The 13390-nt window shown below is 37.5% G+C and overlaps 1 protein-coding gene across 3 annotated transcripts in view; it reads right to left on the minus strand.

Moving 5' to 3' along the window:
* Window positions 1–2947: 2947 nt before the first annotated feature.
* uvssa (UV-stimulated scaffold protein A) overlaps window positions 2948–13390 on the minus strand; it is a 110631-nt gene continuing 100188 nt past the window's right edge. For 2 of the 3 annotated variants that reach the window (XM_043708333.2, XM_043708245.2), the window contains exons 13-14: window positions 10904–11087; window positions 2948–3487 (exon numbers count right to left, since the gene is read on the minus strand). In XM_043708333.2, coding sequence (XP_043564268.2) covers window positions 3394–3487; window positions 10904–11087 — 278 coding nt within the window. In that variant the 3' untranslated portion in view covers window positions 2948–3393. Of the gene's footprint in view, window positions 3488–10903; window positions 11088–13390 lie in introns of those variants that run through there. The other variant, XM_043708507.2, reaches the window with a different exon arrangement.

Genomic DNA, 13390 nt, shown 5'->3' on the forward strand with positions numbered 1-13390 from the left:
TGTGTATAGATTTTGTAAACATAACATGTTAACAAAAGTGGAATCACATTGCATGACTGAACGACTGTACTGAGAGGCTATTTTGGATATGCACAGTTGGTAACAAAAAAAAACTTTTTTAAAGGAGATTGACGAGTTTCATTGACTAATACAAGCTAAGAAATATCAGCTTTGTAACATCAGAAGAATTTTATCAATGTTAAGGTTATGCCTTTTTAGAATAAATAACGCAAATGGGACTTTTAAACAATTTATCAAGGTCATTGGAAGATTATGCAATTGTTGGCATGGCTTGGTCAGCCAATCCTGGAAGAACAGTTAGAATGCTGAACAAATTGATCAATGACAAATACTGATTTTGTCATAACTTTGGCGACAGTGAATTTGGGCGGCACTGTAGGACAGGAGCAAGAAGCAAAAATAAGGGCTTCTAGGATTTTCCACACCTACAATAAAACATAAAATTCTGTGATATACTAAGATTGAATTTTAACTTTGATCTGAATTTCAGCGCTGTAGTGGTGTCAGGATGCTGCAGTAAGGTCATCCAAATTTTAAAGTCATGTGTAGCCAAAGCTGATTTTCCTGACCTGTTTTGACAAACTTCTTAAGAAGGCAAGAAATTTAAGTGGACAACAGTTTGTCAGTGTGCCCTTGGCAATTTGATAACAGTACTAACGTACCAGTTTTAGCAGCACAAAATGTATAAAAAGCTATTTAAACGAGTTGCCTATGCCAGTGATATTAGTGGTAATGCAGTGTTGTTACAGGGGGACAAGATGGGGATTAATCAACTAATTACTTTTTATTTCTAGAACTCTTAAAAACATGCCTTCAGAGAGAATCTGTAGTGAAAAAGATACTGAATTTGGTAATGGACCTACAACATTGGGCCTACATATCCCACAATTTTACAGAGACTTCTTTATATGAATCTCAATCCTTGCTCTTTCCTGGAATGTTTCAAATTTCTACAGGCCAACTTTGTTGGTTTTCTTTTATGTTTAGATCCAGAGGCAAAGTTTCTTTTATATTTTTCAGTAAAAATGGGTGTTGGATTTGTTGCTTGCCCTGAATTGTCTGAGCTGCCACCTTGAACTGCTACAGTCCATCCAGTGTAGGTACACACAATACTGTACTCCAAAGGAAGAGAGTTCCAGGATTTCTATCCAGCAACATTGAAGGAGCAGGTGGTTCCAAGTCAGGATAGTTCATGACTTGAAGAGATTTGGTGGTCAAGCTGATGTTCCCATGCATCTGTAACCCTACAAAATGTGGTCATGATCAAAGTTTGGAAGATTTTTGAGGAGCATCAGTCAGTTGCTGTGGTGTATCTTCTACATACGGATATCAATATGTCACTGAAGGAGTCAATGATTATCATTGTATTCATCTGAGTACATGTGAGAATGAAGTTAACTGTAATTCTAATTCTAAATATTATTCAGGCATTGTAGCCAACATAGTCAGGAATACCTCCAAAAGTAGAGAAAACATGGGAGAAAGACTACTTTCTTCTACTTCCCAGTTGGTATAGTTTAGCGACCAGCTGGTTTGTATGTCTCTGCATTGTCCTCAGGATTGTTTCTTTTTGACTTGCCCCCACCCTTCTCTTGTATGGGTTGTAATTGGCAATTTTAGGTAATGTGGCCCACTTACTTACATTTTCAGTTCTGGGGTTCTCTAGTCCAACATGTTAGTTCCTTTAGACCAAATTAGCCAGACTGGCAGTGTTCTGCAGTTGGTACTGCACTCTGAGCTTCCACTAACTTATGCACCTGGTCACTGACACCCAACTGTGTTGCTTCACTGGCTAACAACTCCATTGAAAGCTGCCTTGAAATCCAGGTCTTTATTAGTAGCTTCTGTCGAGTGGTTTTGTGTCAGAAGTCAAAAAATCAACTGGTCCTGCAAGTTATTCTGGGGGAACCCTCCAAATTCACAATATTCTGTTGATCGCTTTAAGGCAGCCACAAATTGGGCAATGGACTCTCCATGTTGTAACCATTTATAAAAACAAATGTTCTGCAATCAGCAGTGGCTTTGGTGCAAAATGACTTTCCAACACTTCACATAGCTCTTTATAGGTCTTCTCAGATGGTTTCTCTGACTGCACCAAACTCCTGAGAATTCCAAAGGTCTTGCTCCCAATGGTGCTCAAGAAAACTAGTACCATTAACATTGTGTACAGAATCCAACTTTGTCTCTTTGGTAAATGGTCCCACTGCTCCAAATTGGCCCACTATTTGTTTTCCCACCACTTCAAGCTCGGTAGTTGGTATACTGCTCCTATGAAGACATAAGAACATTAGAAGTAGGCCAGCTGGCCCTTCGAACCTGCTCTGCCATTCAATAAGATCATGGCTGATCTTTTCATGGTCTCAGCTCTATTTACCCGCCTGCTCGCCGTAATCCTTAATTCCTTCACTGTTCACTATCTTAGCTTTAAAACTATTTCCTGAAGTAGCATCTACTATTTCACTTGGCAGAGAATTCCATAGATTCACAACCCTCTGGGTGAAGCAGTTCCTTCTTAATTCAATCCTAAATCTACTCCCCTCACACCCCCTAATTTTGAAGCTATGCTCTTGTTACATTAAAGGCACTTTGTAAATATAATGAAAGTTGGTGGTGTAACGTGGATGATTTAGCAACCAGTCCCTTCCCTACATATCTCATAAACCTGGGTGTTTAGCATCCTGTTGCAATTCACTCCACTCTTTTTCCCCTTCTCCTGTTATAATACCTGTCCCACCTTTTTTCCACATGCTTTCTTGATAAAATGTTGAAGCAAAGAAAGCTGGAAGCCTCTGACCCTTTCGGCCATTTAAACTATTTTAACAGTCTCCCACTTGAGAAATGGACACATTTGGATAGTTTAACAACAGTTAAGCTGGCAAAGACTATGTTTATCCTGAATAAAACATGCATCACAATTACCAATGAATCAATCGGAGTCCTTTATTTAAGGAGGAAAGGTTTAAAAGCCTTCATATATATTCAAATACAAAGAAAATCTATAAAGGTTATAGAAAAGTTTAAATTGATTTGAACTGCTGGTAGTAAGTTGTTAATCAGTGCATTTATTTCATTCATTCAATTACAACAAACATATGAGGAGTAACTTTGAAGTTTAAGCAGTTTTTATATTACATTATCAATCACAATTACCACCGATTATTATAATTACTTACATGAAATATTTAATTCTTTACAAATGTAGCAATGTTAAAAATGGACATACAAAATTTGACAATAAATTACATATACTGGAAAATTTCAAAAATCTGTACAAAAGATTTAGCTGCTTGAAACAGATGTAGCATGAGACTTGAAGTCATAGATAGCAGTATCAGAGAAAGTGGCTTTTTTTTTTTGCAGCTTTTGTTGGTCTTAATGCAATGCATAGTTGAACTGGTTTGCAAACTTTTCATGTTTTCTTTTGTCTATGTGAGCCATTGCTTCAGAGACTCGTTTCAATGAAGCCCTGAAAAGAAAATAAACAGAAAAGAAAATAATGTTTGGACTGAGTGTTCTCACAGGGTATTACTTATTTTGTTCAACACATCAATGCAGTATATTATTGCTTTAACTCGCTCTCAGTAGTAAATAACATCAACAGAAGCTACTGTGTGGGCTAAATTGTATTTTTTTTAAAAATGCTATATTTAAGGTTACAATCAAATCAGCCATGTTCTTAAAATGGCAGACCTGTCTGACAGCCCAAGTGGCCTAATTCTGTCCCTTATATGGATGCACAGGCCCAGATTACTTCTGATCAACAATTATCTTGCGGCAGGAACCCTCCAAATAAGACCCCAACTCTTACTTGAGTTGGAGACTCGAGGGTCCTAGTTATAACTCATGGCTAACTATAAAACTGACCTCCAAAGTAGTTACACTGAATCAACTTCCCTGACTCGCCACCCCATCTCAATCGATATAACCACATGACCTAACTCCTCACTACAACTCAAATTCCTCAACACCTGATCTACCCTTCCCTCTCGTTAACCCACTTCCCATTAACTCCTCCCGTCCTGATCCTCTGCCACCCTACTTCCTCACCCCATACAATCACTTTGTCGCTTGAGACATTGGGATCTTAAGTCCCAGAATATGACATGTATTGTTGTAAATACTGGCTCTGTCCTGACCCTGCACTGGAAGACCTGCTGAAAAGGTGTACTCCATAGGTCAGAAACATGGAGCTCCAGAAAAGAATGATGCACATATCACCTCATGAAGCCATTTAGGTCCATAATTTCTGTACTCTAATCTAGTCAGCCCATACTTGTCGGTCCATCTTAATTTTTTTTTGCAACTATAGATCATCAATGAAATTCAGTTGGGGCAGAAATTCAGCCACAATTATATTGAATGGCTGATCAAGCTAATGGGTCAATGTGGTGTCCTGCTCCTACCACTTAAACATTTTCTTCACACTTCTTGAAGACCAGTTAGACAATAACATTGGTTTAAAAATAGGTTACACATACTGAAAGCAATTGTTATTGTGTTCAAAGGATGTGGGTCTCGCTGACTAGGTCAATGTGTATTGTGCATTCCAAACTGCCCACTGAGTAGTTAGTTAAACTGTAGGAATTAGAAAGTCATGTTGCACTTTCGAAGTACCATGTACCGTTCTAGTTCCCATGCTATAGAGAGATTATTATCATTATTATTAAATTGGAGAGGGTGCAGAAAAGACTTACAAGGATGTTAGTGGGACTGAAGGGTTTGAGTTGTAAGCAGAGGCAGGATAAGCTGGGATATATTTTCCTGGAGCAAAGAAGGTTGAGGTGTAACGTTATAAAAAGTTTACAAAATGAGGGTCATAGATAAGCTGAATAGCAAACGTGTTTTCCCTACAGTCGGGGAATTCAAAACTAGAGGGCATAGGTTTAAGTTGAGAGGAGAAAACTCCCTTTTAAATTTGAGGGGCAACATTTTCATATACAGAATAATTCATACATGGAATGAGCTGCCAAAGGAAGTGGTAGATGCAGGTACAGTTAGAACATTTCATAGACATTTGGACAGGTACATGAATAGAAAAGGTTTAGAGGGATAAGGGCTAAACACAGGCAAGTGGAATGAGTTTAGTTTGGGAAACTTTGTCAGCTAGGATGAGTCGGATCGAAGAGTATCTTTCCGTGCTTTGACTCCAAGACTCATGGCTGTGGATCTGGAGTCGCATGAAGGTCAGAGCAGGTAATGGTGGCACATTCAGCCCTGAGGAAGGGTCACAGGACCCGAAACATTAACTCTGCTTTCTCTTCACAGATGCTGCCAGACCTGCTGACCTTTTTCAGCAACTACAGTTCAGTTTTGTTTTGTAAATATCTGTACTGAGAAAAAAGATTTTACATATTTTACAAAGTGTTTTTAATGGTGGCACATTTCCTTCTCTGAAGGATACTGGAGAATCTGATGGATTGTGACAATAGAGGTTTACAAAATTATGAGGGGCATGGATAGGATAAATAGACAAAGTCTTTTTCCCTGGGGTTGGGGAGTCCAGAACTAGAGAGCATAGGTTTAGGGTGAGAGGGGAAAGATATAAAAGAGACCTAAGGGGTAACGTTTTCATGCAGAGGGTGGTACGTGTATGCAATGAGCTGCTCGAGGATGTGGTGGAGGCTGGTACAACTGCAACATTTAAGAGGCATTTGGATGGGTATATGAATAGGAATGGTTTGGAGGGATATAGGCTGGGTGCTGGCAGGTGGGACTAGATTGGGTTGGGATATCTGGTCGGCATGGACAGGTTGGACCGAAGGGTCTGTTTCCATGCTGTACATCTCTATGACTCTAACAATTGAAAAATCACAGCTAGCTAGCTTTTTATTCAGACTTTCACTGAATTTAAATTTCACCATCTGCTATGGTGGGATTTGAATCCATGTTCCGAAAACATTAACCTGAGGTTCTACATTACTAGCCCAGTGACATTACCACTCCCTCCCCAAAGAGATCATTGAATCAAACAGCATAGAAACAGGCCCTTCAGTCCACCATATCTATGCCAACTAAGAAATGCCAAATTACACTAATCCCTAAGGAGGCCACTTGTGGGGCTCTATCAAAGTTGAATTTACCCTAAAAAGACTGATGTTTGACTTCTAAAGACAGAATAATGGAACTACTGAAGCAAGGCAATAGGCATGGATAGTCTCAATGATCCACTCTGCTCATTTCTTACATATTATGGTAAATGATAGTGAGACCCAAGGATTCCAATAGAGAACTCTCATTTTGTTCACTGGTTACAGGGATTATCACATGGTCAAACAAGAGTTGTCCGTCTAAAACATGAGTTTGAGACACAGGTATTGAGTCAACAAATGGTTTTATTTACACAAGGTCAATGAATGACAATGGCCAATAAAGGTTTTCCACTTTCCTTTAAATTTTTCGAACATATCTGTTTTTTTAAACTCCACTGATTATCCTCCTATGCAGCTAACAAAATAATTTGTATCAATGCACAAGATTCCAATCACAATATGACAAGATAAAGATAGATATATAGTGATATTAATTTAGCTTATTATTGACAAACAACTCAGTTCAAAACAAAGGAAATTAACAGTCCATTAGCACAGCACATTCTTGTACCTTCACTTAGAGTCATAGAGATGTACAGCATGGAAACAGATCCTTCGGTCCAACCCTTAACAACCAAATAATGAATGGTACAGAAAAACAAACTCATGTTTAAGATCTGAAGCAGAAACAAAAAAATACTGGAAATATTCAGTGTGTCAGGTAGCATCTACAGCAAAAATGGAAATGCCACGAAGCTCAATTGGGGCTCTGAAGCCAATCTGAGTCATGAACAGCACACTAACTGAGGCACTGAATCAAACTACAGGTAAATCACAACATTAATGATTTTGCAAGATGTAGAAACAATTCTAAAGGATGGGTAGAACACAGATAAATTTGCACAAACTGCTGAAGACAGCACAGCAGCTTGAGAAATAGGTAAAAAGGCATATGGTCTTCTGCACTTTAAAAACAGAGGCAGAGTGTACAAAAAGGAAGCTATTATAAATCTTCATAACATAGTGACTTGTGCTGAATCTAAACATACACTGCAGGTTAGAAAGGACAGGAACGTTTTAGAAGAAAGTGCAGAATTGTTCCAGGAATTTCGGACTTCAAATAGGTTGGAAAATGTTCTTAGAGGGAGAGGTTGACAGGACATTTGACTGAGATATTCGAAATAATCATCTCTCCTGACAGAGTAACCAAAGAAACAGTTTCCATTGGCAAAGGTGTCAAAAAGAAGAGAAAGGTCATTTACAGTGATTGGCAAAAGAACCATTGGAAATGTAAGCAAAAATTTATTTCTTAAAAGTCAACATGTACTACGAACTAGAATGCACTGCCTGCAAGATGCTGCAGGTGTACTCAACAGTGGCTTTAAAGAGGGAACTAAGCAAGTACCTAATGGGAAACAAATGGGAAATAGAAGGAGGAGTGTAACTAGATAAATTGCTCTTGTAGAGAGTTGGCTTGATAGCTTGAATAACCTCCTTTTATGCCATAACACTTGTGATATATCATGGCTTCTGAACCTCAACTCCATCTATTTGCCTTGGCTTCAGGATCTTTAGTATACCTGCCTAAACAAAATCTATTAATCTCAGTTGAAATTTTGAATTGACCAAGCCACAAAAGAAATTTGACAATTGCATGATCTACAAAGGTCTGGTTGCATCCTATTTAGAGAACTGTGTTCAGTTTTGAACATCGCACCCAAGGGAGGATATTGGTCATGAGCGAATGCAGTGCAGACTCACTGCAGGTTTGCCAGAATTGTAGTGGAGCTAAAATGGTGAATTTCCCTTGCATTTAAAATAAAACTTAATTAATGAAAATCAATTTCATAACCTGTTCCTTTCACGAGGTCTATTGCAGACCTACTTAATGACCTAATGAAAATCTTTGCACAATTGTTTGTTGATCCCAAAAATTAACAAACAAAATGACTACTTTTACATCTTCACCAATTAGCTTTAGTCCCTCTCACACTCTTCCCATTCAAAACCACTTACCAAAATTTGCACACTGCCTACAGTGTTTATGAAGAGCAGTATGCTTTACACACTTTCTGGAGATGATGTTCTGTTAGTCACCTGTGGTGAAGCTCATCCTTCAAATGTTCAGTATTCTTTTTAAGAGTCCTTGAAATTCATCTTCCTGCCTTGCTTCTACAATTTTTATTTACCATTTCCGTGCAGTTGTGAATTAAGTGATATTTGCTTAATAAATGTCAGGAACCATCCATTTCTGACTTTAAAAGGAGCAACTAGTACTTAAAAGATTTAAGGATTTCATGCAAACTGCAACAATGAATTTGGTTTTAATCAACTGTCTTTCTTTAATGAGATTTAAAAAAAAAAATTCACACCTATTCCCTTGAACTGATCTACAGCAACTGAAAACATTAGTATTGTAGCTCTGATTCATTAGGAATGATTGGTTTGAACAGAATGGTACAATAAATGCCTAAACGGAAAAGCTTGAATTTAATAAAAATTGTAATAACTCAAATAAGAGTGTCTGAGCACTGATTTCCCCTGCAGCAGTTACAGAAGAGATCAATACTTTAAGCTATGTAATACCTTGAAAATACATTCTGTTAATAAAAGCACACCAGGCCACTGTGTACATTTAACAGTATCATTTCTATCTCCAAGACCTGTGAAATTAGGAAACTGCAGAGCTGCAGCCCAAATATCTAATTCTTAAGAGGAGTCTTTAGCACTAATTCAGTGGCCTTGACATGTCCTGGTGTGTAATGTTAAGTCTGGCATCAGCATCACTGCACTGTGTGGTGCTGTAAATGAAATGATATCCATCTCAGACCTGTGCAACCACACACTAAATTCTATTGACAGGAACAGCAGGATTTTATTACTTGAAAAATTCAAGCTTTTTCTTTTCTCGTGGTTAAAAAAAGGCTGGAAGATCAGTTAACTCTTTAGGCACTGCAGAACTTAAATTTGGATCAGAACATGAAAATGTTGCATTTTATTTTATTTATATGTACCTTTTTTGTGTGGGGTTTGGGTCTGAAGCGATTAAATTATAATAGGAAGTTGTGAAGCAACTGATATAACTGAATGGTTGACCTGTGTATGGTGATAAACAATGATAAGAATCTCATTGCCCCTTTTGCAAATGGCACCCTTTTCAAATTTCATTTAACCCTCACAGCAATTTGAACTATACAGCATTCCCTCAGTTCTTACACAAACTATAATTCATATATTATAAACTTTGAAATAATTAAATCATATAGAATAAATAATAAGAAACATAATAGTCTTCAGGCGAGCAAAGACAAAGATATCGAGTAGTTACATAAAATTAAAATAAATGTGAAAAGATTAATTTAGTAGGAAAAATGAGAAATAAGAACTAAATAAGACATTTCTAAAGGGGGTGCAAAACAGAGACAAGTACGGGTACAGGTAAGCAAGTTTTTGTGCTTGCCAGAATAAGCAGTGAAATCCATCAAAAAGATATACATATAACTGGAACAAAAGGAGTTTTAAGAGAAACTCAACTGGCCTGGTATCATCTGTGGAGAGAAAGCAGAATAAATGTTTCAAGTCCAGCCACCATACTCTTTCAGATTTCTAGGTCTGCAGTTCTTTGATTTGTTTATTTAAATAATCCTGTGCTTTAGCCTTCTATGCCTCTATTCATAAAAGTGTTATGCTAAACCTTTATAAACTCCATCTGGAATATTACATTAAATTCAAGGTACACTTAGGAAAATTGTCAAAATTGAGAGGGAGTGCACAGGAGATTTATTGTAAGTTTACTATAACGATACCAGGGATGAAAGACTTCAGTTAAGTGGAGAGATTATAGGAAATAGATTTATTGTCTGAATTTGAGGCGGTTTGGGGAAGTGATCACATAGTAGTAATGCCACTGGGCAAGTAATCCAGAGTCCCAGATTAATTCCCAGGGAATATAGGTAAATTTTGAATTCAATTAGTACTCTTGTAATATAAAGCTACTCTCAGTAGTGGTATAATAATCTCAGCGATGATCATGCCAACTATTATCAATCGTCATAAAAACCTGTCTGTTCACTAATGTTTTTTAGGGAAGGAACTCTGTTAGTGTAGTCTACATGTGACTCCAAATCCACAGCAACATGATGATTGTTAATTGCCCTCTAAAGCAGCTTAACAAGTTACTCAGTTCAGCAGCAATTAGGTAAGGGCAACATGCTAGCCACATTCATATCCCATGAAAGAATAACGAAACATAAATGACAAAGGTGTTCAAATGATAAAGTATGTTAAAGTAAATAAGGATGAATATTTTGACTGATAGGTGGATCGATAATCAGAGGTAAGAAAGATAACTGGCAGAAAAAAAAAGTGATGATATGAGCATAAGTTCTTTTAAAAAAAAGTGTGAAGCTATGATCTGGAAAGCACTGCCTCCAAGGTAGTGGATGCAGATTCAATAGCAGCTTTCAAAAGGAACTGGATAAATATATGAAGAGGAAATGTCTGCAGGATAATGAGGAAATAGCAAGCAAGTAGGACTAATTATATGACTGTTTTAAAGCCCTGACAAGGCCAACTTGCTTCATACAATGATGTGATGATTCCGGTTGTTTGAACACCTTGGAATTAGTGGCAAAAGAGAATTACATTACTGGCTAATGAATAAAAACCATTGATAAACTTACAATTTGTTAGAAAGATTTAAACACCTATAACAAAAATAATCTTGCATACTGAATTTGAAAAGAGTTTTCTTCGTGCACAATGGTAAGCACATATTCTCCAAGTAAAAGCAATCCTTTCTAAACTAATAGAAACAGAAGCCCTTTGAAAGAAATAATGAATAAAATCCTTACTTGTTTAATACTCGTTTCTCCAACCTTGATCGAGATGTATTGCTCTGCTGTTTCAAATCGGTGAGATTTGGATACTTTTTCTTCTTTCCTTTTCCCTTTTTATCTTTTCTGTCATATTTTGAAGAACCAAGATCTACACCTGTAGCAGCTTCAATTTCACGCATCAACTCTGGATCCTGCCAGTCTGTCATGAAAGAAATACCTATGAAACTTCTAAATATTGGGAATACAGGTTATACTTTCAAGTCTTTTTCAAACTGATCATTTATGGGATAAGGGTGTTGCTGTTTAGGCCAGCATTTATTCTCTATCCTAACTACCCTTAAGGAGGTGATGGTTAGCCTTCTGTCTTCTGTAATGTAACTGGGGCAGTGATATGATATCTTCTACGATTTCATCCTTCCTTCTGCTTGTTAAGATCTCTTGGGCTCTCTGCTCTTCCTGGCTCTATAATTGTTTATTTCAACAATATCCTTTGAATGTAGCCAAACAAGCAGTTCAAGGTCAAACTTTCCTCAGACAAATCAATCATGTAGTGAGGTTCTTAAACATGTAATGAGCCACTGATTTCCTTAGGCATGCTGTATTACATGAAGATGTTTTCTGTCCTTTGTCAATATAATGGACAGCACTATTCCAGCCAGAAATGGGTGCACCTTCTTTCTTCCAAATTGGATAAACTGATAGAGCTAAACATTCACCATAGAAAATTTTCAGTCAAATAATTTAAAAACATTGAACCTTCAGTGGTTCCATTGGTACCCTGCTGGATCCAACAGAAATGTTGAAGCAACTACATTGAATCAGAGAATTGTCAAGGCGTGAGAGGAAGCTATTTGGCCCATCGTGCCTACAACAGTTCCAATACTGACAGCCAATTTCCTGCCTTTTCCCCATATCTCTGCAATTAATGCAAATAATCATTGAATGACATCTTGAATGACTCAATTGTACCTCCCTGCACCACATTTTCAGACTGTGTACTCCATACCCTAAAAAGTATTGTCTCACATCAACTTTGCTTCATTTCCACACCATTTTAATTACACTAAAGGTTATGCCCAACTAATGCCAGTGAGAGCCCAGTAAAACTCAGGCAGCTCTAACTCAATGAACACAAAAACTCCAACAAAATAGATTTTAGCAAGAAAGGAATTATTTGATTTATTTCTTTTTAAATCAGTCCTCACAAACAAACTATGATTCACACAGGGTTAATTCAGTGTAAAGTGTCATCCATAGAAGAAGCTGACAAGCTAAGGGAGAAAGAGAGGCTCATGAACAAAGTTGATCCAAAAGATTTATTTAATCTTGAGAGAGATTAAGTATAAAAGTAACACAAGTCAAAAAATGAAACCATTAATCTATGATTAAGGTCAAAATAAAGCACAGTTAGACACAAGACCTTCCAATAACAACAAGGCGGTACCAGCTTAGAGCTCCATGAATGGGACACTTGTATAAATACGGCAAAAAAATACTGGGGCCCAGTCAGTATGAAATGAGCATTTCAACAAAATGAAGGACCAATTTAAAAGCCTTTGAAAAGAAATCAATAGAGTGCCAAGGAAGAACAGTCTTTAGAGCCTTGATGGACCCGAAAGCTCTTCATATAGTGTTGCTGACTTTACTGATGGTGAAAAAAATTACACAGTTTGGAAAAAAAAATCAATACTGTAGTTAGTAAAGAGATGCTATTTCACATCTGACTGGCCAGCGGTCTGCCTTTCCGTGGTTGTCCTGATACCTGTTTGTTAACAAGTCACTAAAGGCTGAAAGACCAGATATTGTGGAGTACTGACACAAAAAAAGTACTTAATTTGCTTCTGTGTGTGAAGTAAAGGAAACGATGAAAGCTACAGATTAGTCAGTCAATGTGCTTTATCATCGATTCATAGTATCAAAATCTAGTCATCAGTTATGTGGAGCATCTGCGTTACACTTACGGTTTTATGTAAACGCTACAAGCTATGAAAGAATCAAATGATTTAGAAAGGATCAGACTGCAGGAAGCACCATTGTCCTATGCACATTTCTGCTGTCATTCCCAAATAGATTGTAATACTGTTATGTCTATGTTCATTCACTGTGTCAAACAGTATTTGGGATTCAATCTATTTTAAAATGGAACACTGAACACTTCAAACTGCTGAATTCCAACTGAATTTTAGATTCAAAGCCACCTGAAGGCAACACTGTTAACACTACTAATCAGTTTGGTTTTAGTTTTAAATGCACACTTGCATCAAATCTAGGATAGGAGAAAGTGAGGTCTGCAGATGCTGGAGATCAGAGCTGGAAATCAGAGCTGGAAATGTGTTGCTGGAAAAGCGCAGGTCAGGCAGCATCCAGGGAACAGGAGAATCTACGTTTCGGGCATAAGCCTGAAGAAGGGCTTATGCCCGAAACGTCGATTCTCCTGTTCCCTGGATGCTGCCTGACCTGCTGCGCTTTTCCAGCAACACATTTCCAGCTCAAATCTGGGAT

The sequence above is a fragment of the Chiloscyllium plagiosum genome, unplaced genomic scaffold, assembly GCF_037043375.1.
Source record: "Chiloscyllium plagiosum isolate Xiang-an unplaced genomic scaffold, Cpla_swu_hap1 HiC_scaffold_1, whole genome shotgun sequence".
In the NCBI taxonomy this organism is placed as follows: Eukaryota; Metazoa; Chordata; class Chondrichthyes; order Orectolobiformes; family Hemiscylliidae; genus Chiloscyllium; species Chiloscyllium plagiosum.